The sequence below is a fragment of the Electrona antarctica genome (genome assembly GCF_951216825.1).
Source record: "Electrona antarctica genome assembly, chromosome: 9".
Taxonomy (NCBI): Eukaryota; Metazoa; Chordata; class Actinopteri; order Myctophiformes; family Myctophidae; genus Electrona; species Electrona antarctica.
This window is the reverse complement of record NC_136790.1, coordinates 13,468,614-13,494,678: the sequence shown is the minus strand read 5'-3', so window position 1 is coordinate 13,494,678 and position 26,065 is coordinate 13,468,614. Positions and strand designations below refer to the sequence as shown.

The following is a 26,065-nucleotide window of genomic DNA, read 5'->3' as shown; positions in this document are numbered from 1 at the left end:
TGGACCCTCTTGTAAACAAGTGTAATGCTTTATGGTGTCGTCCACTCACAGTTAACAGTTTTTGTATTGAGTTGTGCTTGACCTGTACGAGTCCATTTGGTTCCATTTGTATACTCTTGGAATTACACACCCATGGGTCAATTTATTTTGAAACTATCAATCACCCCCTGGAACCCCGTTGATCACCCTCAAAGATCCCAGGGCCAGCCAAGTGCCTCCATGAATCTGTGCTGTCCCTGCCCAAGTTCACCAGTTCTCAAAACTTTAATTTATAGGACCCCCGCTTACCATTAGGTCACAGAGTCCACATAACTCTCAGGGTCCATGGCAGTAGTTTCCATGGCAAAACTAGTTTCCATGGCATTTCAAGCCAATTAAGGCCCCATGCAAGTTTGAACACTGCCTCTAAGGCACACCTTAGTGTGTAGTGTGCTGTTATGGTGTACCTCCGTCATTTTGTGTTGTCATCATCAGGCACATGTCAGATGTGCCTTAAGAATTTAAACTGGTCAAATAAGTACCTTATGTCTCTGGCCGGAACTACTTTCAGAAGAACGATAAACATTTCAGCACGCTGCAGACACATAAACTAGTGCAATCGTATCTTGAGCATCTTGAGTATGATGAGTTGTACTTGTACAACAAAGGCAACGCTAAAATATTTGCATATGCATAATATTGCCCTGCCTGTCAGATGTGTATGTATGTATATATGTATATATATATAATTTAGAGTTTAAAACTGTAGAGAGATTCAACTCCTTTTGGGGGTAGAACAGGAAAATTGATTGATTGATTTGATTGATTGATGGATGGATTTAAATTTGTATTCAGTTTACAGTTCAAAAGAAAGTACAGGTCAATAAAGAAAATGCTACTGTGAGGAAAAGCACTAAGACTTGTTTACATACATTGTGCAGCTTTACACATGGTGTAGACACAAAATAACCCCCAAAACCGATTTAATAAAACATCCAATGAAAAAAATAAAAAATAAATCTAAAAGTTGTTGATCAACACCAATAACTATCTCAGCCCCATCAGAAATTGCCTTTTTTTAACCATCTAAGGAATAATTGCACATTCCAAACAATTACTTAGCTAGTTATTAATAGTTGCAGCATTGATAGCAGACTAACCTTGTTATGAAATTCTTGCTTCAAGGTTGAACTGACAACCTTGATACATAATGCCAATATTGTTTATAGAGTGCTAATAATCGTGTTCAGAAACTGCTGTAGTCTGTGTTGTCGTGTGTTCAGCGGTGCAACAGCGCCTCTCTTGAGCCGATGATGATTGGAAGAAATATAAACATTCTAAAAACGAATCAACTGACACAATTAGTCTACTATACAGGCATGTGTAGTAGACCTGCCCCATCCACGGTTTCTGTTTGTACATATTGTACAATATAAATATTATATTTATCATATTTGTCATGTGTTATTTACATCAATTAAAACAATAGCCTATACTCAAATGTATAATTCACAATCAATTACCGGTAATCACAGTTTACTCTTTAACACGTCCAATAAAATCTAATTACAAGCTGAGAGAAACTTCAGTTGAAATGGGCTGGGCTGTCTAGAAATGATCTGACTATTTAGGCCACGCCACAATGTTTAAATTGTGCATGCAAATTGCAATTATCTGTCTTCCCTCTATAAGAGTTTTGGACTAACCTGAGAATAATTCTAAATTAAGAAATAGACAGGAATATATTAGACTCCCCACAGGGTAAGAATTCAATTTAAAGATATATAGTTCACTGTAGGACAGAATGAATTGTCTGTATTATTTCTTCTCCAGCATATCCTTCTCACACAAAGTGACCCGTTTTAAAATAACACAATTTTATGTCACACATTATCTGTTTTTAATATTATAAAACTACCAGAGCAGATTTGTACTAATACACCGTTTCACTTTTCAAATATCCTTGGCATCAGTCAGATCCAGATCTATACTCACGGCGCTGATCTTCCACGACATTGGGCGGCGCTGTCGATCTTAGAAGCGCCTTTATGCAGACCGAAGAAGAACAGTAAGGAAGTGTGGAAGTTGTCAACAGAGGGTGACTTCCATACTCTATGCTTCCATAGAGCTAGTGACTTGTTTTAGCGTGCTGACGTTCTCAGAGAAAAGTAGGTAAATCCTTAAAATAAAATAAAATGTTTTCCTCGTTAGTGAAATGAATTAACCACACACTTAAATGTCCACTTACTGTGTTTTGTAAATATCCAGCCTTCGATCAAGACAAGCTCTGGTGCATAGCTCGCCTCTAATGCCTTAGACCAGAGCTAGATCGAGACTATATGACTTTTACTTTCATAGATATGCAAAATGTCAAAATCGATTAAATACATTATGACTGATTATGTCTGACTCTTGGTCCAAGGCTAGTAAATATCTAGCTCTGGTCCATAGCTCTAGTGCTTTTGCATTAGAAGGCAATAGGCATTAGAGCTATGGACCAGAGCTAGTAAATATCCAAGTTTGTTCAGCATTTGTTATTTACATGTTCTATTTACTGGGAAGAACTATCAAGGGAAGGAAAACTGGGAAATAATACAGGGGATTAGAGAATCATCTGGATCACTGATTTCTCTGTGTACAAATGGAGAGTTAAATTAACATTAAGAATTTTACAGTGTAGATTAGGATGTTGAAAAATGTGTGCACTATACAGACCCATAAAGGTCCATTTGGATCCCTGGTGGGCCCCTGGGACCAGATGCTAAGAAACAGTGGTCACTGTGTCTAGTAACTTATACAGTATTTTTCCTTGCGTTGAGTAACCTGGTTAAAGGGTCTAATAATCACTCATTTTCTAGGTATGGCAGAACACGGAGAAGCCAACATTGATGGGAAGCTAGCTGCAGAGTTTGCAGTTCCCTCTCATGCTGAAGAAGTCAAGAAGCAGATGAGTGCTTTTGCAGAGCGACATGGGGCCGCTGGTCGCAGGGTGGTCCTCATCACGTCAGGGGGGACCAAAGTTCCCCTGGAGTCCCGTACCGTTCGCTTCCTTGATAATTTCAGCAGTGGAAGGCGTGGAGCTTCCTCAGCAGAGTACTTTCTAGACTCTGGCTATGCTGTGATCTTCCTACACAGGCACCGGTCCCTTTATCCTTACACACGCTTGTACTCTGGCATTAACATACTAGACACTCTACAGGTACAGCATGAAGATGGAGCATCATCCAGCAGCTGTGGTCAAGTGGTGGTCAACCAGCAGGCACTTCCCAACATCGCCAAAGTCCTGAAGCGTTACCAGGAGGTGAAGGAAGAGGGGTTTCTTCTGCCCATCGAATTCAGCACCCTGTCAGAATACCTGCACCTGCTCAAAGCAGCAGCACAGGCTCTCAGCACAATAGGTACTTTAGGTGTTAGGTTGGTTGGTATAGATGCTGCATGTTGTCTAGTAGTCTAAATTGCCCCGAACACTACACATCTCTTTGCTCTTTTTAGGCTCCAGGGCCATGTTTTACTTGGCTGCAGCTGTGTCAGATTTCTACATCCCAGCATCTGACATGCCTGAACATAAAATCCAGTCTTCCAATGGACCTCTTCAGGTGAGTAAAATAGACCTTATCTTATGTTATCGTCCACTTTCATCTGATTTACACAACTTTGTTCTCCATCCACAGATCAGCATGAAAATGGTTCCTAAAATCCTGTCCCCACTGGTGAAGGACTGGGCACCACAGGCATTCGTCATTTCCTTTAAGCTGGAGACGGATCCGTCCATCCTGCTGGACAAGGCGCGAAGGGCTCTAGACACCTACAGACACCAGGCAGTGGTGGCTAACGTACTGGATACCAGGCGGGGTTATGTGGTGGTGGTGACCCCAGACACGCAGGCTGAGCTGATCCTCACAGATGAGGATGTGAATAAAGGGGCTGAGATAGAGGATCAGATTGTCAGCAACCTGACTGCCGCACACAGCCAATTTATTACCAAAGATGCCTGACTATTGAAATACTAGTAGTGTGCAAGTAAATGACTTGGCTAGCTCGTCTGTAGGCCTGTAATATTCATGCTTGCTTGTTCTACTGGGGAATAGCCTAGGGCTGTCAATGACTAAAGAAATCCTTGGTTGACTTAGTTATTTAATCAACATATCTGTAAAATTGTGTTTGCTGCATACAATCATGCATAGACCAGTCTTTTCAGGCAGGTGACGTCAAGAACATTATGCTTATTTCACAATGGCTAGTTGGCTACTTGCTATTGAAAGTTAGACTTTTAAAAGGAGTAATTTACAAGAGATGTACAAACAATCAACTAAATATGTTTTGGACTTAATGTATTCCTATACATAATTGCCTTCCTCCTTTTATAATTATTATATGCAAAGTAACTCTTGAAGGTATAACTATCATGTTTGAGAAGTTTGTTTATATTACATCAAATCAATTCAGTAAAATAGAAATACAGCACTCATGTCCAAGCAATAATGATCTGAATAATTCAATGACAGTTTACATAATAACAGTTGCCCGGTAGTGTCTATCACGATTGACAAGTCAGCTCCCTTGGCAGCGTGCAGCGGTGCTTTGTTTTTCATCTGGCACCACGGTCTGGGTGGGTTACTTGAGTTTAACACTCTTCTTGACTCCTGCACGGATACCAGACAGCTCTCCACTGTATTTAGTGTCCTCCTTACGAACCTCACGGACCTGGCAAATATGAACAGTTAAAACGTATTTAGTTTGAAGATGTCAACATGCTTATACTATTGCTCATGTGCAGTGAAATGTATGGCCTGCTCCGCCAGACTGATAATAAAGTAGATCAGGTTAATTAACAACGGTACTGAACACTAAGTAGTGTAGAAATTCACCTATGACATGCCTAAAATAGGCATACCATGGTTAATGCCTTTAACCAGGTTAATGCCTTTTTTAACTTAAACTTCTGAAATGTGATTCAGTTCAGTATAAGATTATTTTCCTCTCTAAACTGTAATCCACTCCCCACCCCAACTACTACAAATGGCCTCAGGGATAATGCTTCTAATGTTTACCATTAACCACTTGAACCCTAGTGGCTCTATTCTGGGCATGTAGGCTAACATTAGGCATCTACAAGCTCAACAGTGTTAAAATATGTGGTATAGAGGGGGGAAAGGAGGGGACCCTACGCAATTAAATATATAGGCTGTAATGATCAAATCTTCCAATCATAGTAATGAAATATATAGGCTTTAATGATAACATCTTCCAAACATGATGCAGATTACTAACCTGGCCCTTTCTGCGAATAATAGCCCGTCTGTACTTCTCTCTGTGTTTGACCCTGGGATTACGGTCAATCTTCTTCCTCTTTGGTGTGAGTCCTTTGTTCTTGGCCATCTGTGGAAAACATTTAATCATACTACTTGTTTAAAAGCAGGAAAAGTTAAAATGTGGAAAGTGACAACTGAATGTACTCATGACTTTACGATCTGATGCTTTGTACATAATCATGATCTTAAGACTGTAATGAGAGATATACTGTTATAAAACATGATGTACAAGAAAGAGGGAGTTCTGTGAAAACAATTACTTTATAAACACTTCATAGGCTGCTGTGATGGTACTGTACCTCATATGTGATAGCTCTCTTTGCATCTGCATCCATGCCCTCAGTCTCTCCAGCCTCTTCCAATCTGAAACAAGTACAAACGATATTAGAGCCCTTATCCAGCCTGTCCCAGCTCTACTCCTCGGAAGACTCTTAAAACAAATCACACTCACTCTTCAGCCTCTGGGTCAGCGTTTTTCTTCCTCTTCTTTAGTTTCAACCTCGCCTCCACTCCTTGGTAGAAGCGCAGGGCTGCTTCGTCATCCAGGTCAGAGTCGGACTCTCCTTCAACGTCTGCCTCGGCCTCTTCAGACACCTGGCGTTGATATGTCATTGTTAATGAAAATAAAGGCTAGGGTACATTGTGTAATTATAGATAAAGTGCTGTGTTTTACTCTAAAGCCATTTCTAAATTACCATCTCCTATAAGTCTAGTGATTTGCCATTTTGAAATCTAGCCTGTCCCAGAGTGTCTGATAAATGTCCATTATACAATGGGTCACCACTAACACCCTAACTGAAGAACAAGTGGAACATCTCACCTTCACCTTCTTACTGGAGACTTCAGCCTGCTCACCAGGCAGCCTGGGTGTCTTTTCCTTACGTTCTTCTGATAGCAGCTTACAAAGCTGTGGTGCAAGTCGAGAATCTACTACACTGAGTTCATTGATCAGCTGCAAGAAGGAAAATGCACACATTTCAATCAACTGTGGGAGTTACGTTTGGTAGTGCTGCTATCTGCCATACAGAAGAACAGCAACAGGTTTAGTTCACATAACTGATGATCCACCGTACCACATTAGCCCTGGTTTCCCCATTTTGGTCATGTCGCTATATAAGTCAACATTTTATATATTCTATTTTTGAGTGGTGCAGCCATGTGCAATGTGTGTGAAGTTGAACAACAATGTGTGTCTTTCCCTAAGTATGTCTGTCTAGAGTACCAACAGGTGACAAAGTGGCACTGTTGAGCTTCACACTGCACAGGTGCATAATAACAGCGCACAGTGCAGTACAGACTACGGTTTAGCACATGCACAGGTGCATGATGAGGCAGTACAGTACAGACTACATAGTCCGACAGCCAATAGTCCGGCGACAACCAATAGAGCGTCGCAGTCCTCCCGGTGCAACAGTTTTATTGTGTCACGTGACGTCCAGTATACATTAGGGTTGCAAGTACACTCAAAAGAGCGCTCTCTGGTTATTGGGAAATTCGGTGTCGCCGTTTCAATATCCAGAGCACTGTGCTCTAGGTGCCCAAAGGCCACACACTGACCGCCCAGAGTCATACCGGTATTCCCCATAATAATGTAATGTTTGTAACACATAGCCAAACATTTTCCAAAAACTTTCAATTAATTCCAAACCTTTTCCAGGGCTTGCTAAACAGTTTATTTCAAAATATGTCCAGGAATTTCATGACCGTGGGAACCCTGTCAGAAGTTTCCAAACAAAAATATATCACTTACATTCCTGTAAGTGAGCAGTCTTTCTATCACAGGGTGGTTATGTGCTGGAATTCTCTTTGCTTTCAGGACCAAGTAGAAGCTGATGTTTGTGCAGTAACTGTACGGAAACAATGATTAGTTCACATTCAGTAAATTACTATTAACAAACACTTGTCGTGTTACGCGACAACTTAATTTACGCTTACTTCAGATAGAGTTGATGCTTAGTCTTCAGGTAATCAGCCCCCTTTAGTAAAACAAGTGCATAATTACAGATTAGTGACCTAGTTTGGATACATTCTCTATCTCCATCTATAGTAAATTAACAGTTGAAAATTTAGTTAAAATAGTCTCACTTTTCCTGGAGGAATTTGTCCAGCTTTGATCATCTCAACGAGGGGCTGAAGCTCATCCTTAATTTCTGTAAGCTGCAAACATAACGCATCAGCAGTGTTTCATGTGAATGTATGGAAACTCGAATAGCAGCTGCAACATTGTTTTTTAATTCAAACCCGTTCTAGTATGCAAACAACTTTTGGCTAATTGTGTGTGTGTGTGTGTGTGTGTGTGTGTGTGTGTGTACGCTTTTTACCTTTGTCTTGAAGTCACGGATGAGTTCCAGCAGCTCTGGAGATTCCTTCTTCAAAAGTTTCATCTTTTCTTTCTGGGACATCTGCTTCAGGTCCTTCACAATCCTTTCCTCCTTTTCCACAACCTTCTCATCATCTTTCTCCTCCACAGCAAATTCCTAAACATACAGTATGCATGTATTATTTAATAACAGCTAAACCCACCTGTTTCAAAGATTAACCCATTCTGGGCGGGAACCCCTGTTGGTGTTTCAAGCATTAGGTTATGTTGTGATATTAGCCCATGCACAGTACATCTTAGTCTATGTACTTGAACTTGAGATACAGTGTACTTGATATGTATTGTGTACTGCCGGTACTGTAGCATTCTTTATAGATAGGCTACGAGAGACATCTAGGCGACAGCAAGGTCAGCCTTGCTGCAGTAGGCACGTTCTTCTGTCTCATATCTTATTGTTACGTCATTATGATCCAGCACTATATATGTTTCATGTTTGTGTAATAAACTTTGTGAACCTTAGCGTGATACTGTCTCGTGTCTCGTTAATTTGTTCTCCCGGGTACCCGCCGGCCGCCGCCGTAGTCGCCGTACCAAAGTAATATTCAACAGGATTGTCACACACCACCCAGCCTGCACACACTACCTGTCTGTCAACCCAGACGAGGGTCCCGTATTTAGATTACAACAGGTTATACTTTAGCTATTGAAAAATAGCAGATCTACAAGCTCATAGCGCACCACCGAGTGGCGTGCTACGAGCTTGTAGGTCTGCTATTTTTGAAAAATCGAAGAACGACTGACATAGAAACATAGCTTTTTCAGAAAACTGTCAGGATGTAGAAGACATTTTTAGAATCTGATCTCAGGTCAAAATGGGTTAAAAGAAAGCAATGTAGACACGACTGAAGCTTTATACCGGTGTGTGTGTAATGTATATTAGTCTAGGACCTGGCTAAGATATGTATGCACTTCATTTAGGAGAGAATATCTCAATTGTTCTTGGCTAATATGACCCCCGCGAACAACTTGGGAACTGTGAAAAATTCTCTATCCGGGGCGAAATACCCGAAAATGACCACGCCCTTTTTAAAATGACCGCTAGTTCAAACATGGCTATTTTCGAAACTGTTGGAGCTACAGATTTTCTGAGGTGCTCAAAATGTTTGTTGAATCCGTGCCCGAGGCAGCAACCCTCCAGGTCATCATTGTGGCCAAATCCAATATGGCCGCCAGTCCGCCACCTGAAAAAGGTTTTGTCTACAACTTTTGAACCAGATGAGCTATGAATGCAAACTTGGTGTCTAAATCATGTTTTTTGACAATTAGAAACATTTTGGAATGCTTATCTGTATGACTGGGTGTGGCTGAACCTCTATTTTACCAGAGGTGTACTCGACCCCAGTACTTGAGTACAAATACGACCTGTTGCATATAGTGCAGCAGATAATTGCAAAATATAGCAAGAATCGTTCAAATGGTGATACAAGCATGACATTTGGTACATATACCCACTCTTTTCAAAAATATCGGTAGCCACGCAAAATTTCAAGATGGCGACCCCAAAAATCAGAGTATCAATAAGCTTTTGGCTTGTCGAGCCTCTTATCGGGTATAGCCGCAGCAGCTGACGTCATGGGCAACTCGCTATAAGGGGCAGGCGCGTAGCGTGGATTAAATGATTGACGGGTGGTGGCAGCGCACAGGGACGAAATGTTCTTATAATCGTCGTGGGGGCACGCCACGATTATTTTTCTCGCCGACGTGCGAATGGGGGACAATTTAAAACAAAGGCGGATTACATGCTGTAGTTTGCTACTAACAGACATTTCCATGCACGAGGGCTGCCAAAGTAAGTCTTTTGCTGTTTTTTTGCCCCCTCTCTTCTAAGTTAAACTGGGCAAGCTCTTGACTGGGCCACGTTGGTAAAGGGGCCGAGACGCGACGGGTGGTTGCGTTATGGTTGCGCCGTATGGTGGAACGGCTGAAAAAGTTTTGGTTACATGTTTAAAAAGACAAGAGGGGAGCTAAATGCAATAATGAACTAGCTGGGGAGTGCATTTCACATGGGGTTGGGGCAGACCATTGTCTGACCACGGACTTCCATGCTTTCTGCTTCGCATCGAAGACAGCTTGACAGCTTCGTGCTGTGGTGAAATCACCGCCAGCCTCCGGTGTCCTCTGTGAGACATGTTAAGCTGAAGCAGCTAGCATGGAAGCTAACGTTGGTCATAAGGATTATGCACACAACCATGCTGTTATCCACGCGTCCATCCGATAGCTTTTAAATGTAAATGTTCCATCCACGGAGCAAAAGCGATATAAGCGGCTTCTTCATTCATTGATTCGTTTGGGCTTTGTTGTCTGTCTGACTGACTGACGGAGCTGTCTATCATAAGGCAGATCTACAAGCTCACAACGCGGTGCAACCAGACGTAGTGTGAGCTTGTAGATTGGCAATTTTTGGTGTGTGACACCGTTGTACGATGACGTATACATTGCGCTTTTAAAGTGACGGTACACAATATTAACAGTTCCCTCTGTCTGTTAGAAAAGTACTGTATTTCAAGCCAAGGCCCTAGTAAAATGTAGTGCAAGGGATGGTTAAAATAAAAAGATTATAGAAAAGATATGCATAGTGTGTGTGTGTGTGTGTGTGTGTTCAGAATGTATTATCTCCCAGCTTTCCACAAATTAATAGCAAATGCTTGATAGTGGGCTCGATAAGGTGATCTTTATCAATAAAAATGAACGAGCTCCATCCCTACCCATAACTGTATTGAACATGAATATAAAGTTGGGCATTATTGCTGATATTTTGGTACCAATGCTACCCAATGAATGGGCCGCTCCATCCATTCCTTTTCTCCATTCCATTTCCTTTTTTACCCTGTCCACGCACGCACACAGACCTTTTCATGGTACAAAGAAAAGAAACAGCCAGAAATGTTGTGTACTTCTTTCCTTTCAGAATAATGCAGTTTAAGTACCGGTACTTCAGCTGTTTTTGTAGCTATTTCTGAGTTTTGAGTGGCTGCTGTCCATAGACCAAAGAAAGAATTCTCCTTCTACATCCATTAGCTAGTTTCTACATCCATTATTACCTTATAATCGTTTCTCTCCATTATTGATTATAATGAAGCACATCATAAGAGCGCTCTTATAAGCCGGATGCTTAGGGGGAAGACAGGGGAAAAAATACTATTCCTTAATACGAAGGAATAGTATGTCACCCTGCCTCCAATATTTCAATTCAATGGGCTTCATTGAAAGGGCTCTTTCACTACATCCATACATCTTCTCTTTGGTCTTCCTCTAGGCCTCCTGCCTGGCAGTTCCAACCTCAGCGTCCTGCCGTCCTTCTACTTCTTCTTTATCTCCAAAACATCTGACATGTGCTGTCCCTCTGATGTACTCATTAATGATCCTATCCATCCTTGTTACTCCCAGAGAGAACCTCAACATTTTAGTCTCTGCTAACTCCAGCTCTGCTTCCTGTCTTTCTGACTATCTCTAAAACATAAGTGTAAACTACAGATGTAATTTTATTGAAACAAGAGAATAATAGCATAATAATTTATGCTGAGCATTAGTCAAAGGTATGTTTAAATTGGAAGCGCGCGCACGCACGCACGCACGCACGCACGCACGCACGCACGCACGCACACACACACACACACACACACACACACACACACACACACACACACACACACACACACACACACACACACACACACACACACACACACACACACACACACACACACACACACACACACACACACACACACACACACACACACACACACACACACACACACACACACACACACACACACACACACACACACACACACACACACACACACACACACACACACACACACACACACACACACACACACACACACACACACACACACACACACACACACACACACACACACACACACACACACACACACACACACACACACGCTCCGTCCTTTAGATTCCTCACGGAGAAGACCTTTTTTGTCCTGATCATACAAAAAGGACAAAGTTAAAGGAAGTAAAACTAATTGTCAGATAGTCGCCATCTTTGAAATATGCAAAATAGAGGTTCAGCCACACCCAGTCATAAAGATGATCATTCCAAAATGTTTCTAATTGTCAAAAAACATGATTTAGACACCACGTTTGCATTCATAGCTCATGTGGTTCAAAAGTCCTAGATAAAACCTTTTTCAGGTGGCGGACTGGCGGCCATATTTGATTTGGCCACTATGATGACCTGGAGGGTTGCTGGATTCGGCACGGATTCAACAAACATGAGTATTCTGAAAATTTTGAGCACCTCAGAAAATCTGTAGCTCCAACGGTTTAGAAGATAGAGTCATGTTCGAAGTAGTGGTCATTTAAGAAAGGGCGTGGTCATTTCCGGGTATTTCGCCCCGGATAGAGAATTTTTCACAGTTCCCAAGTTGTTCGCAGGAGTCATATTAGCCAAGAACAGTTGAGATATTCTCTCCTAAATGAAGTGCATACACATCTTACAGGTCCTCTACTATATATATATATATATATATATATATATATATATATTTATTTATTTATTTTTTACATTCATGGTAGAAAGAGTTATGAGTACCTGAAAAAGGTTTAGATCATAGTCTTCCTCACTCAGATTGGCAGCCAAACGGTTCTGGATGTTCTTAGCTTCCTCTTCTTCCTCTTGATCCTCAGCTTCAATCTCCTGTCGTGTCTTCCCTTCTGCAATGACAAGTACGAGTTTCAAAGCCTGCATTAGAAACACACCAGCAGCAGATTAACTGTTGTATAAATAATGTGGATTAAAGCGTGAGGTGCTTACTAGTGGCCACGTATTCAGAGTCGTAGAAGGTCTTCTTGCGTTTTCCCCATGCCATATCGTTAGGGAGATCTAGGGAACACAACGGAATTAGCCAAGCTGGTGACAAAAGTACTTGTCAAGAACTTGAATTTGAGCATTTTACTATTTTCATTACCATCATCGTCCTTCCCCTCCAGGTCACTCTCCATATCGGTCCCTTCTTCCTCATCACCTTCCTCTTCAGCTTCTTCTTCCCCACCATCTTCCTCTTCCTCATCCGACTCAGAATCATCCAGGGGCATTACTTCCTCCTGTGAAATGAAACAGAACTTGAGCTGGATCTTGGAACAACTTTGACAGAACAGGGAAAAACAGTCTGACACGACCAAACCATGAAGCACACCAATGATTTCACTGAATCATTTAGGGCTGGGCGATAAAAATCGCATACATTTTATTCATTCTATTTCACGTTTCCGCAGTGTGTAAAAAAATAATCACGGGAACAACATTTTATATGCATTATGCACATATGGGTGTTCATTAGTGGTTTGGTTATGGCCTATTCTGTCTTGCTCTTTTTTACATTGTGTAGAGCAGGGGTTCCCAAAATGTGGTGCGCAAACACCTTAGCTTAGAGTATATATGAATAGAGACGGCACCCGGAGGAAACCCTGAGGCGCAATGGACATAGTGGCCGAATTTGGTATTGCAGCGCTGGGCCAAGAACATGAACGCGCTGGTCCGCTGACTATCATTGCGCACGTTCATGATGACACGTGAACGCGGTTTCAGTGCAATGGCAGCGCGTTCATGTGTTTGGCCCAATCAATCCCAGAATGCACTCTGTTCCTAACCGGAAGGAGGAGTGAAATCGCCTCATGCGCTTCTGAGCAACTTAATGCAAGTGGATGGAAGGAGAACTCGGGTGCCGTCTCTATTCATATATACTCTAAGACGAACACCCTCTAGGCGGTGCGTGACATGAAAAGGGTAATGGTGGTTTTATGGTGTTATTTAACACAAACGGCAAAATCTTGTAAACACTGTTGTAAGGAGATGTATAGAGCAGCTGTGGGAGTATACAGCAGCTGCATGTCTGCAGTGCAAAGACATTCTGTGATTATTTGCCATAATCATATTTAAAAATGTATCATTTTCGGCCAAATACAACGAGACTGAGCGTTTGGGGTGCGTCAGCTAGGTCAGGAGGTAACAGGGGGTGCACGGCCAAAAAGGTTTGGGGACCGCTGGTGTAGAGGAACAAAACATTGTGAATAGTTCAGTTAAGATTTTTGTGTTTTGTTTTTAGATTCAAATGTATTATAATCCGATGTGTGTATTCACTCACCTCATCATCAACGTCTTCCTGGTCGCTGTCCACATGCACACCTTTGGCCAGGAGGCTCTATGATTTAGTTAAAAAAAAAAAAATGTTCGTGACCATGAACAACATCTATTATATGACTGACCCCACTGTACTGAACAATCCATGGAAATTGCTGAACTTACTGCAATCTTTGCATCGTGAAATTCATCAATCTTGTCCTTTGTGTATAGCACAGAAGATGTCTGGTATGGAGAAACGAGACAACAACGCATGTTTAAATAATACTGATTTATGACTCTATGCTGCTGCTGGCAGAGAGGCGAATAGTATAGAGTCAACCCTTAGCAGCGGTTTAGTATGAAATGACACTCAACTGCATACTACAATGTCATGTCACAATGTCATTGTCCACGGTCTCAAAATGTGCATTCTTGCAAGTCTTAACATCATTGACATGCTAATGATAATATAACTGTACAGTGTACATGTATGTACTGGTGAATCTGATGCGCTGCACCGCCTCACCTTATCCGGGACAGGCATGTCCTTGTAGGCTCGAGGATCATCTTCGTCATATTTCTCTTTCTCGTAAGTCTTTTTAACTTTCTTTAACCTGAAAGTTTATGCATTTAAGTGTTAACTTTTCTTTTACTTAATATTTGTAGCTACACATCTGCTGCACATGGCAACACACACACTGTATTTTAACACATTAGCGAGGCAGCTAGTTGTCTCTCCTCTACATATTGAATAGTGATCATGAGGAAGAGGCTCATCGGTTCGTTTTTTTAACGATGTTGATTGAAATATTAACAGTTTGCAGAATTACAGTACATTTCAAGCACAACTCAATAAAAAGACTGTTAACTGTGAGTGGACGACCCAATAAAGCATTACACTTGTTTACAAGAGGGTCCACCTTGTTCAATTCATCAAAACATTTAGAGACGTACAAATAGACATTTCTATATAGCCAAAGAACAGAACAGGAATTCATCATAAAAGGAGGTAAAAAGGGAAAAGAAACATATACAGTGAGGTGAGAAAGGGAGGGGGGGGGGGGGGGGGGGATTCCGATTTTACGGGGGCCAGTTTCGAATTGCATTGATTGATTGATTGAAATATTTATTAACAGTTTGCAGAATTACAGTACATTTCAAGCACAAACTCAATACAAAGACTGTTAACTGTGAGTAGACGACCCAATTAAGCATTACACTTGTTTACAAGAGGGTCCACCATGTTCAATTCATCAAAAAACAGCCAAAGAACAGAACAGGAATTCATCATAATGATAATCATCAGATACTTTCCTTTTATAATAAGATTCGCTTTAAAGTGGACGTTAACAGTTTTATCTGATAAGGTTAGTTTGCTTTTTAGATACATTATGTGCTGTGCTGTTAGCTAAAACAGTAACTAAATCTAAACAATCGCTGTTTGTAGTGTTGTTTTCTTACCTTATTTGCCGAGGCATGATGGCAACAATTTATTCCGCTACCAGATGATAATAAAGATACAACGTTAAAGAAGTTAACCGTTTTATATTCGACAGTTAACTTAATTAAAAATGAAACAAGTATTCAAAACACAGACATATTTCACAAGCAAGGCTCCATGTGCTTCCCCTTCCGCCTTCCGGGATGTCTTCTTCTTCTTCGTTCTAACCGGATACCGTCCGTATGGACACTTGTACGCCCTCTAGCTGTGTGTGTGTGTGTGTGTGTGTGTGTGTGTGTGTGTGTGTGTGTGTGTGTGCGTGCGCGCGCGCGTGCGTGCGTGTGTGGTGCGTGTGTGTGTGTGTGTGTGTGTGTGTGTGTGTGTGTGTGTGTGTGTGTGAGTGTGTGTGTGTGTGTGTGTGTGTGTGTGTGTGTGTGCGTGCATTAACAGTTTGCAGAATTACAGAATGACACTTCTATATAGCCAAAGAACAGAACAGGAATTCATCATAAAGGAGGTAAAAAGGGAAAAGAAACATATACAGTGAGGGGAGAAGGGGATGGGGGGTGATTCCGATTTTACGGGGGCCACCTGTGCCCTTTGAGAGCGGTTTTGAAGGAGTCAAGGCATGTCTTAATGACTGTTGGTAACACGCACCAAATATGACATAGTCAGATCTATACGTTTAAAAAAAAAAAAAATGACATTCAGGAAATTGAAAATGTTATTGATGTCCTCACAAGTAGCCTATAGTAATACAAACATTAATGCGTGCAGTTATCCAACAGCTTACATATAGTGTTTTAGCACTTTTATTTGCTTGTATCTTCCAAGACAATGATAAATATAACAATATAACAGATCTTGGTCTTTATACAATGGTCAAATGTTTTTGCTTTCAGAGTCACAACTGTGTACTGTAATAACACTGCATATTGTATAACTTATCACTCTAGTTGTGACTACTGATAGCTGCCTTTTCTCAGTGAAAGACGGAGTCCCTCATTCCTTTCTTATTGTCCTCCTTTCCGGTCTGTCTGTTCCGGTCTGTTCCGGTCTGTCTGTGGTTTTCGAGTCCAGTCCGTCTGTAGTCCAAAACCGGAGCTCCGGGGCCTCGGACCGGACAGGAACGATTTCGGAGTTCTGACGTACCCAGGTTGTACATCGTTGTTCCTCTTTCTCATCAGCGTAAAGGCTGGTGTCATTCGCCCAGTGTCAAAGTACTGTTAGGACAAACGAGGAAAGACATTTGTATTGTACAGTCTCTCATAATATTTGTCTCTGTTGTGTTCTCCACACACACACACACACACACACACACACACACACACACACACACACACACACACACACACACACACACACACACACACACACACACACACACACACACACACACACACACACACACACACACACACACATGAACAATGCACACACTTACATTGCCCTGTAGTCTTGGTACTGCGGACCCTCTGTCTTCTCGTGTTGGATCTGCAGGCTGAACACTCAGGTCCATCATGGACCGGCTCAGTTCTGACCTTGCAGTCCTTGATTGTCCTGCGTGTTGTTGTTCTGAAGAGCTCTGCTTTGGCTTTAGCTTTCTCATAATGTCACTTAGAGAACTGTAGCTCCCCGACTGCTCCGCCACCCTTAATATTATTGGTTTCTGTGAAGAGAGAGGCAATATGTGAGGCAGGCCTGCAATGCCGACATGATAATACCATGTCTGTCTATCTATTCATAATGATGTTAATGTATATTCGTAACATACCCTATGAGTAGGAGATGCTGGGCTGTCTCCAATGGAGCTATTGCCATCCATACCATTGCCCTCCTCCAAAATGTTCTCTGCCCGTGAGCGTTTATTCTCAAGGAAAGAAAGGTTCCCTGTATTGTGCCTTGACTCCTGTTCCCTTCTGTCTCCTCCAGGTCTTGTTGTCCTGCTATTGATTGATTGATTGATTGAAATATTTATTAACAGTTTGCAGAATTACAGTACATTTCAAGCACAAACTCAATACAAAGACTGTTAACTGTGAGTGGACGACCCAATTTAGCATTACACTTGTTTACAACAGGGTCCACCATGTTCAATTCATCAAAACATTTAGAGACGTACAAATAGACACTTCTATATAGACAAAGAACAGAACAGGAATTCATCGTAATGGAGGTAAAAAGGGAAAAGAAACATATACAGTGAGGGAAAAAGGGGGGGGGGGGGGGGGGGGGGGGCGGTGGGGGGGGGATTCACGTTCAGCTCCGTTCCTTTGTTTGTTTGCCTTGGAGGAGCTGCGTTGGGTCCCCACTCCCCAAGTTGGCTCCGTGGCCGTACCTTGAGTTGGCTGTGTGGCCGTGACCGTCTCTTGTGTTGTCCTTGCGTTGGGTCCCCAAGTCGGGGACTTGGGGACTCTCTGACTCTGCACTCCCATCATTAGAAACATGCCTGTTATAGGCTCGCTCTATTTTACGTACAACCCTGGAAGGGGGAGAGAGATGCATTTTTATATGATAAACTGTATAAATATGTGTTTTTGTGTTCTCTGCTTGTTGACATTACCTCTGTTGAAGTTCAAGGTTGGTAGTGGAGTTGTGGTTATCTCTTGGAGAGAGTTGGGTGTTGCTGCAATAATAACCAGGAACACGTCAACAATTATTACCACCACAAAAATCTCTGTAATGTTTAATTAATAAGATCTCAATGTCCCGACTCATCATTGCCTGTCTCTATTGTTTTATCGCACGCAGATGTTTTGTCACTCATATAATGAGAGAATGATTGTAAAGTCATTTACAGACAACCCATTGGAAATAAGTTGAGACTTGAGAGTGAGAGTGATAAGACATGAACAAAGTAAATGAAGAAAAAGGCAATGTCGGGTCTGCACATGATAGGTAGCTCTCCCGTTTTTTCTTTATTCTTTTAACCAAACAACAACGTTTCTCCCATGCAGGGCTTTGTTGTTGTTTGGTTAAAAGAATAAAGAAAGGAAAGGGAGAGCAACCTATCGTGTGTCTTTTTCTTCATTTGATGATTTTTTTGGATCCAACACCGTGTCTAATGAAACTGTGGGGATGTGCATATCCTACTTAAAAAAAGGTTTACACAGTAAAAGGAGTACAGTAGATGTATTCGTTTTTATATAAACTCCTAATTGTTTTTATATACACTAGATAAAAAAATCGGTTTAGGGCTAGATCTGATTTTTTTTTGCCAAATGTTCACCTATTATGACATGCGCAGGGCTCATGTGGTTAAGATGTTAAGCTGTATACCTAGCTTCATTCACTGGTTTTGTGTTTCTTCCACCTCTTGCACACTCCTCCGCAGCAGCACTAATAATAATAATGACAATAATACATTGATTTTATATTACATTGATTTTACAATACAGAGCAAATAAAATAAACAATTTGCTTAGTTGACCGGTATCCCCCATGGGTTCTATAGGCCCGTCTTGTTTCTGATCTACACTTATATTTTTGCTGAAAATAGTCATCTATAAACTCACACTGTAGTGTACGTGTCACGTTGTGAGCTATGTTCAAATTTCAATGAATGTTCACCACAGAATTGGGACGTTAGGGTTGAAGTAGTTAGTGGTTAAAAGTTAATAGTAATAGTTTTTTATATAAACTCCTAATTGTTTTTATTTACACTAGATAAAAAAATCAGTTTAGGGCTAGATCTGATTTTTTTTGCCAAATGTTCACCTATTATGACATGCGCAGGGCTCATGTGGTTAAGATGTTAGGCAGTATACCTAGCTTCATTCACTGGTTTTGTGTTTCTTCCACTGCTTGCACACTCCTCCGCAGCAGGGGTCTTCTTATCAAATGGCATGCTCTGCAGTGGCCTTTCCAGTGGCAGGATGATTTCCTCGTGATCAGTGACAGGGTTATGGAATAAACGACTGCCTCTCTTGAGGACCCCCAGTGCCTCCCAGTCCAGAGGAGGGTCTGCAGGTGGAGGTGGAGGGGGCGCAGTGGCATAATCTAGGAGGGGATGATGTTTAGGGTGATGATGGTGGTTGGACAACTCAATCTGTCGATGAGGCACAAACGCCGGGGACCTGGTGACCTTCCCCGTGTACGAGATGGGGGACGAGGCAGCGAAAAGGATCCTGAACTCCCGGTCAAAGGATTCGACAACTGGGCCGCTTAGAGCTGTGACCAGCTGTCGATGCAAGCGGGCATCTGTCCAGGTGAGGCTGATGAATACAAAACAGTTGTCATATCATGAGTACGCGTTCAATAGATACAATAGGAGCAGATTTGAAAGCACTGTCTGTGTCACCTGTAGTTGCCATGAATCACAGTCTCCAGGTCCACTAGGAGGAAATTGATTTTCAATTCCCCTGCCACCATCTTTGCGTCCCTTGAACAGAAAGTTTTCCCCCCAAGAACACGCACTTGCATATTCTATGGGAGCACAACACATGACAGTAATTTACAATACACAGCAAGTTAGACAGTTAGTCATGGTTAAACAGAACATTGCATGACTGTATGGTGTTTACTTTAGCCTACACTCATGGATGTCGACTACATGAACCATAGCGTCCCTATTCTGGGTGGAACTTCTGACGAAATTGGCAGATCTATAAGCTCACGATTGGCAATTTTCTGTGAAGAGATTTGATGTAAACTAGAAGGAAAATAAGAGGGGGCCTAGTATACACCTCACAGTCAATAAAGTACATACAGTATAGGGTTTAACCCCCTAAACTCTTTACACGAAACTCTTTACACTAGGGATGCACCGAAAGGGAAATTCTTGGCCGAAACCGAATACCGAATATAGGAAACAGAAACCAAATATCCGAATATGATTAATATTATATTTATATTTTTTCCTACCATTGCTGTCATGGCCGTACCTTAAAGCTACCTGATTTATGGCAAAATAAATGGTTATGGCAAAACTTAACTTAAATAATAATCACTATTATGGGTCCATAACACATTTATTCAGCTCTTTTGAATGCATTAATTGCATACACTATTCGGTGATATATTTTCTGCCTATTCAGGCCGAAACCGAATAGGCCGAAATTGCATTTTTAGCCCTTTTCTGCCAAATATTTTCTGCAGCCGAATATTCGGTGCATCACTACTTTACACTAATACTAATAATGACAACAATACATTGATTTTATATTACATTGATTTTACAATACAGAGCAAATAAAATAAACAATTTACTTAGTTGACCGGTATCCCCCATGGGTTCTATAGGCCCGTCCTGTTTCTGATCTACACTTGTATTTTTGCTGAAAATAGTAATCTATAAACTCACACTGTACGTGTCACGTTGTGAGCTATGTTCAAATTTCAATGAATGTTCACCACAGAATTGGGACGTTAGGGTTGAAGTAGTTAGTGGTTAAAAGTTAAAACACCCCCCCCCCCCCCCCCTCGCCTTGTGTCGTGTGATGTTGTCCTTTGTTGTTAACCACAGCTATGTTGTCTCTCGTAAAGCGATCCACAAACAGCACTGAATGCCGTGCAACCAGTTTTGATGTTTGTTGCTTAATGTACACGTTGCACCAATCCTCATTAGTAGGATGAGGTTAAAGAGAGATAGAAAACACAGGAATTTCCAAAGAACTCATGTGGAGGTGTGTCAGGGTCCCTTTGGTTAGTTTGAGTTGCATAGTTTGAGTTCCTCCTCTCAGGAGTGTGACGGCTGTGTTGTAGCAAGAATATGTAATACTTTGTCCTAACTAGCCCTAGGCAGCACATTAACACAAAATAAATACACATATGACATTTGCCTGATAGGTTTGTGATGATTATATGTAGTCAATTGAAGCCTGATTTATGTGCCAGTGTCACCAAAAACAGCCAAACTACAATCTTAAGTTGTAGCTCGGCTATTTTTGGCGGGCGACACTCATTCGCAGCAAGTATAACTCAGACTTGAGTGGACTGTGCAAGCGTGACTTACTGGATGCCTGAGCCTGTTTGACGTGAAGTCCTCCTGACTGGACCGCTGGTTGAGGATTATGTAAACAGGTACACCCCGAGAAGCTGCGTTGTGCAGGTCACCGATGACTGCACCGTCTGTCAATCCGTCTGTCACAATGGCAATCACCTGTGTAGTGTATTACACAATCACACAACATAATAATGAATAACAGTCCTACCTGTTTTTTTTTTTTTAATATTTTTTATCCCACGATTTTGTAACCCATGTTTCACCCCTGTGTCAATTATCTAATTTGATCCTGGGCTCTACACACCCTCCGCCAACCTGGGGAGAGCAACGGACTTGAACTCATGCTTCCTTCATGCCTGAGTGTCCAAGTCGCTCCTTTACACCTGACAGGGGGGAGTTTCCCTGGTTGGACGTAGCGTGTGGAAGGAACACGTTATTCCAACCAGTTCCTTTCCCCTCCATCAGGCGCCCCGGCTGGCCAGGGGGAGGCAGTTTAGAGACCAGGATTACTGCATGTTTTTTGTGAGGGTACCTACCCTAGGACCAGCTCAGTGGCCTTGTGGTTAGAGTGTCCGCCCTGAGACTGGGAGGTCGGGGTTCAATCCCCAGCCGGGTCATACCAAAGACTCTAAAAATGGGACCCAGTGCCTCCCTGCTTGACACTCAGCATCAAGGGTTGGATTGGGGGTAAGTACTGCGACATGTCCAGGGGGTGTACTTGTGCATCAAGCTGCCTCACGCTACAGAAACAGGAGATAGGCTCCTGCCCTATGGGCCTCATGGCTCTGCAAGGCTACTTACTTACTTACTTACCTACCCTAGGGGACACGGGGAGAACATGCAAATGTTGCATCCTACCTGTTTTTCATACCTACAGTAACACTCACTTTAATATTGAAGTATTCAAATATTTATATTTTTTGGCACAAGATAAGAAAGCCACTACACATTATAAGTCAGAGGTCTCTTGACTTAATTTGAAAAACCTATTAAAACGTAAAGGACCTTAATGCTCATCCATTGCATTATTATAACATGTATGTAAGTATGTGTATGGTGTTACCACACCTGTGAGGCACATTGCAAGTGGCGTCTGATGATCTCCCTGATGGAATGTTGTCCTTCAGCAGGGGGACTCGTGTGGACTGTGATAAAATCCGGTCCCGTCCAACAGTCTTTCTCTGGCCATCCTAGGTCTAGACACGGAGCGGGGACGTCGGATAGCGTAGGAAAGTAACGGGTTGTGAAGTCCTGCAACCCTGAGCCGCCATCCTCTGCATTCTCCTTCGCTCCCACCTGTATCTGGCTGGCATGGTAGTCTTCCGTCCAACCACTTATCTGACTGACCTCCTCAGGGGACAGGAAACGGTCTAAGCGCTCTGTAACCAGGCTCGCATGGAAGGCTCTTGGGCCTTCGCTCAGTAGTCTTTCCACAGCATTACGCTCCCTCTCACAGTGGAGGAACTCTGGGCAGGACTCAGTCACTGGCCAAAACACTGCATCCTCGTCCAAGCTCTGCTCCTGGGAGTTTGACATGACTGATAACTGGCCTGTCTCTTATTTTCAGAACGAGTTATACTTATCTAATTGCACAGTTCCGGCTACGAAGTTGTATTACAAGACCGTTCCAGTCAGGCCAGCTAGTGTCACCTTTCACACCTGTGAAAGTTTGGAGAGTTTTCATGCTTTATTCGCCATGGGGTCGTCACTAGTGTGATCAGCAGCCTCGGTGCCTCTGCAGTACCGATTCCACATGTTCCTCTTTAAGGGAAGGACGTCACTGTCTGAAACACATAAAATATCATTAACAAACATGAGTGAAGTTAATGAAGTTTGTTTTTGTCTCTGAGAAACCGAGGCTTGCATTTCCAAGTCGTATATTTGATCAGCAGTCTCACGCAAGTCACGAGCCTCATGTTGACTTAAGAAACTGTTAGGTGAAGTAGGGTAAGTGCACGTGTATTGTAGAAGTAGACGGTGTCATCTATCATTTAAACCTTTTATTCTATACAAAAGAGCAATTAGCAGTTCTTAGGAATTAGGGACTCACCTCGTAGGCTTCATGCCTCAGATCTCCGTCTCAAACAATACTGTTAAGCTCGGATGAGTTGAGAATATTGTTCCATTTGCTCCCTCCCCTTCAGTGTCCACCTCCCTCCCCCTAACATTATCATTCCACGCTGGTGCACTTGTCGGTTCCAGGTATTCAGCCCCTGCTGACAGCCGTCAAGAACTCCCATCAGTTACATACCCCAAAAAACCTCAGAGACTCCATGTTCCAGCTCATGGACTTATGTTAAGTGGCTGAGGCGTTCCCCTGTATAATATTTCGCTACACAGCAAATCTATTATCAGTCTATGAAAGAGAGCCTCTCATTCATGACATAGTTTACTCCTGTGAGACTGTACTCTGACTGGTTTATCCTGACAGGTAAGTTTACAGGCAAGAGCAGGACTTATAATATCTGACTTCCTCCAACATGTCACCCAGCTACCATCAGCTGTATTTTGTAATCCATTTATTTAAAATAAACAAACAAACAATATATCAATATGTCATTCACTCTTATTACAAGCAAGAGGTTTTCATTTACATAATGGCAGGTGTGCTCTAATTAGGTCCAAACTAATTAACCACTGTAATATCTCTTCAGAAATGAAGTTCAGTTGAGTTATGAATATGATATTACTAAACTTTGCTATTCCACTATCCACAACAAAGGTAAATCCGGAAATTCAACATTGAATGTCACAAAGCAAACAGAGACGAACCTTAACGAGGGTGAGTGGTAGAGCCACAAGGCTGCTGTTGACTGACTTCAGTTCATAACTAACTCCTTAGTGTGTGCCTCCAACTGTATATACTTAACCCCATTTTTTATTATACTTTGACACTTGCTTTGGCAATGTAAACATATGTGTTTGTTTTCACATGCCAATAAAGCTCCTTTGATGTGTGCCTTAGTACTGGATTTCCTGACTGCCAGACACATCCCAGGTTGTCAAGGTGGGCAGACACACCTCTAACAGCCTCACCCTCAACACCGGAGCCCCTCAGAGTTGGGTTCTCACACATGTTCCTATCAAGGACTCCCAAAATGATATAGCTGCGGACGCGGACCCCTCGTTAGAAAGGGTTTGGTGGTAGGGAGAAGGGACCCCCAAGAGAAGATCTTAGATTAGATACAGAATTATACAAAGAGAGACACCTACTGTATGTTCTGAATAGTGATTCTTATTCAGTACATTCTTTGCCTAGATTACCATCTAGGCAAAACAAAATTCAAACTAGCTAAAATAGCTGTAAAAGCTCACTACACATCGCAACGAGCTTGTAGATCAGCTATTTTAGCTATTTGTGAAATAGGACTTTAATAAGTGGTTCACTCAAATGTTGCTCATTGACCCCTGGGGACTCTCTGCCGTACAGCATAGCTCATTGACCCCTGGGGACTCTCTGCCGTACAGCATAGCTCCAACATCATCATCAAGTTGGCTGATGACACCCAATGGGCCCAATCAGGAACAGGTCTATCTGCAGGAGGAGGCAGACCTGTCAATGTCATGCCAGGACAACAGCCTCTTTTTCAACATCACTAAAACAGTGATAGGCGGTTGTGGATTTTTGTACACACAGGCAGAGGACCTTTCCTGATTATGATCATCGGGAAAGCAGTGGAGGTGACTTGAGATTCAAATACGAGATTCAAATACGTACCTCAGCACTGACAACGTGCAGCACCTGTACCACCTTCAGACAGCTGAGGAAATTAATAATCTCACAGAAGATACTGAAATCCTTCCACTCTCTCTGCTTTCAAACACAAGGGCTATCACCATCTGGTACGTGAATAGCTCCCCTCGGGACCAGCGAGCCCTGTAAGAGGGTAATATGCTCTGTCAAGCATATCAATTCAGACTTAACTCTCGCTTCAAGACTCGTATTCCAGGAGGTGCCTGAGCAGAGCTACAGTAAAAGGATTCTGAAGGACCCCCATTACCCCACCTTTGGACTGTTTGTGCTGCTGTGGTCAGGCAAACACCTGCATTGTGACAAGGCCGACATGTTTCCCTATGATGACCCAACTGCCAAGTCTTTCACCTATAAATACCCTCTCAAGTCACCTACTTATACCTCAATAACCCAAGGGACGGTGCAAAAAACTGTATATTCTGTACATCCTAGGTTGTTTCTAAGTTATGCATACATTATGTTTTCTCTGAAGAGCTCAAGAACCTGATGTTGGATAGGAAATTGTGGAGGGCAGCGATCCAGGAATCCCGAGTTGGTGTTGGCTAGACCTCACTCTCGCAGCAACTAACTATGTTTTCTCTGTATATGTATATTTTACATATAAGAAGGAAGGTGCAATTCTAAATTGTACATTATATTATATCCATGTAGTCTATACCGGTCTTTCACTACACCAATATCTCTACTACTCCTACAGATGTCTAAACCTCACATAAATCGGTACACATTAATCTCTGGAGTCATGTGATGAACATGAAGCATTCAATTTCAAATTTTCATATTCCATTTCATTTGGCTATGATTGGCTTCCAAAATGTGCATGAATGCAGCATCTACCTCAAATTTGAATCATACATTGAGGGGCCCGGGCCTCTAAACAACACATCAGACAAACCTGATATAGCACAATGCAGTGCTATCTTAGGTTTGTCAAGAACTATAATCAAGATCCTTCTATATCAGACGTCATACTGTATGTCATACTGTAAATTGTATTTACAAACACATAATTCTGTATGAATACCACTCCTAGGCAAATATGCACTTTCAGCTTTGATGAAGCTGAGAAATTATAGATGAAATTGAAGATTCATCAGTAAATTCACTTGTGTGCTTTGGAATAAAAATGTAATCCAGTATACACATTATTAAAAA

General features: G+C 42.1%; 3 protein-coding genes across 5 annotated transcripts; 1 reads left to right on the top strand and 2 right to left on the bottom strand.

Moving 5' to 3' along the window:
* The first annotated feature begins 2,028 nt into the window (after positions 1-2,028).
* ppcs (phosphopantothenoylcysteine synthetase) lies at positions 2,029-4,249 on the top strand. 2 transcript variants are annotated; one of them, XM_079510458.1, is made up of 4 exons: positions 2,029-2,147; positions 2,838-3,377; positions 3,472-3,575; positions 3,651-4,249. In XM_079510458.1, exons 2-4 carry the CDS (start codon positions 2,840-2,842, stop codon positions 3,972-3,974), a joined length of 966 nt encoding a protein of 321 aa, XP_079366584.1. In that variant the 5' UTR covers positions 2,029-2,147; positions 2,838-2,839; the 3' UTR covers positions 3,975-4,249. The 2 variants fall into 2 exon arrangements, with proteins under 2 accessions (XP_079366584.1, XP_079366585.1); XM_079510459.1 differs by having other exon boundaries at positions 2,048-2,151.
* Positions 4,250-4,382: 133 nt separating this feature from the next.
* Positions 4,383-15,446, bottom strand: utp3 (UTP3 small subunit processome component). Of its 2 annotated transcripts, none has more exons than XM_079510457.1 (16): positions 15,233-15,446; positions 14,298-14,385; positions 13,955-14,014; positions 13,794-13,850; positions 12,618-12,753; positions 12,464-12,532; positions 12,242-12,363; positions 7,613-7,768; positions 7,377-7,448; positions 7,227-7,267; positions 7,042-7,138; positions 6,118-6,243; positions 5,743-5,885; positions 5,591-5,654; positions 5,251-5,358; positions 4,383-4,683 (listed from the first exon to the last, which is right to left on the bottom strand). In XM_079510457.1, the coding sequence occupies exons 1-16, from the start codon at positions 15,247-15,249 to the stop codon at positions 4,594-4,596; spliced, it is 1,446 nt and encodes a 481-aa protein (XP_079366583.1). In that variant the 5' UTR covers positions 15,250-15,446; the 3' UTR covers positions 4,383-4,593. The 2 variants fall into 2 exon arrangements, with proteins under 2 accessions (XP_079366583.1, XP_079366582.1); XM_079510456.1 differs by having other exon boundaries at positions 6,112-6,243; positions 15,233-15,445.
* Positions 15,447-16,825: 1,379 nt separating this feature from the next.
* On the bottom strand, positions 16,826-23,279 carry fam83e (family with sequence similarity 83 member E; the record flags this gene model as incomplete). The annotated part of the gene is made up of 8 exons (XM_079509757.1): positions 23,207-23,279; positions 22,225-22,940; positions 21,166-21,312; positions 19,513-19,637; positions 18,980-19,426; positions 17,776-17,838; positions 17,576-17,694; positions 16,826-16,881 (listed from the first exon to the last, which is right to left on the bottom strand). The coding sequence occupies exons 2-8, from the start codon at positions 22,690-22,692 to the stop codon at positions 16,826-16,828; spliced, it is 1,425 nt and encodes a 474-aa protein (XP_079365883.1). The 5' UTR covers positions 22,693-22,940; positions 23,207-23,279.
* Between the last annotated feature and the right edge of the window lie 2,786 nt (positions 23,280-26,065).

What these genes read in the sequence shown, in the direction of transcription:
- ppcs (XM_079510458.1), top strand. Translation starts at nt 2,840, where the DNA reads ATGGCAGAACACGGAGAAGCCAACATTGATGGGAAGCTAGCTGCAGAG. An exon ending in ACAGGCTCTCAGCACAATAG is followed by an intron (nt 3,378 to 3,471) that starts GTACTTTAGGTG and finishes TGCTCTTTTTAG; the next exon opens with GCTCCAGGGCCATGTTTTAC. An exon ending in CTTCCAATGGACCTCTTCAG is followed by an intron (nt 3,576 to 3,650) that starts GTGAGTAAAATA and finishes CTCCATCCACAG; the next exon opens with ATCAGCATGAAAATGGTTCC.
- utp3 (XM_079510456.1), bottom strand. An exon ending in TCTCCAGTAAGAAGGTGAAG is followed by an intron (nt 5,886 to 6,111) that starts GTGAGATGTTCC and finishes TATCAACGCCAG; the next exon opens with GTGTCTGAAGAGGCCGAGGC. An exon ending in AGAGAGCTATCACATATGAG is followed by an intron (nt 5,359 to 5,590) that starts GTACAGTACCAT and finishes TGTTTTCCACAG; the next exon opens with ATGGCCAAGAACAAAGGACT.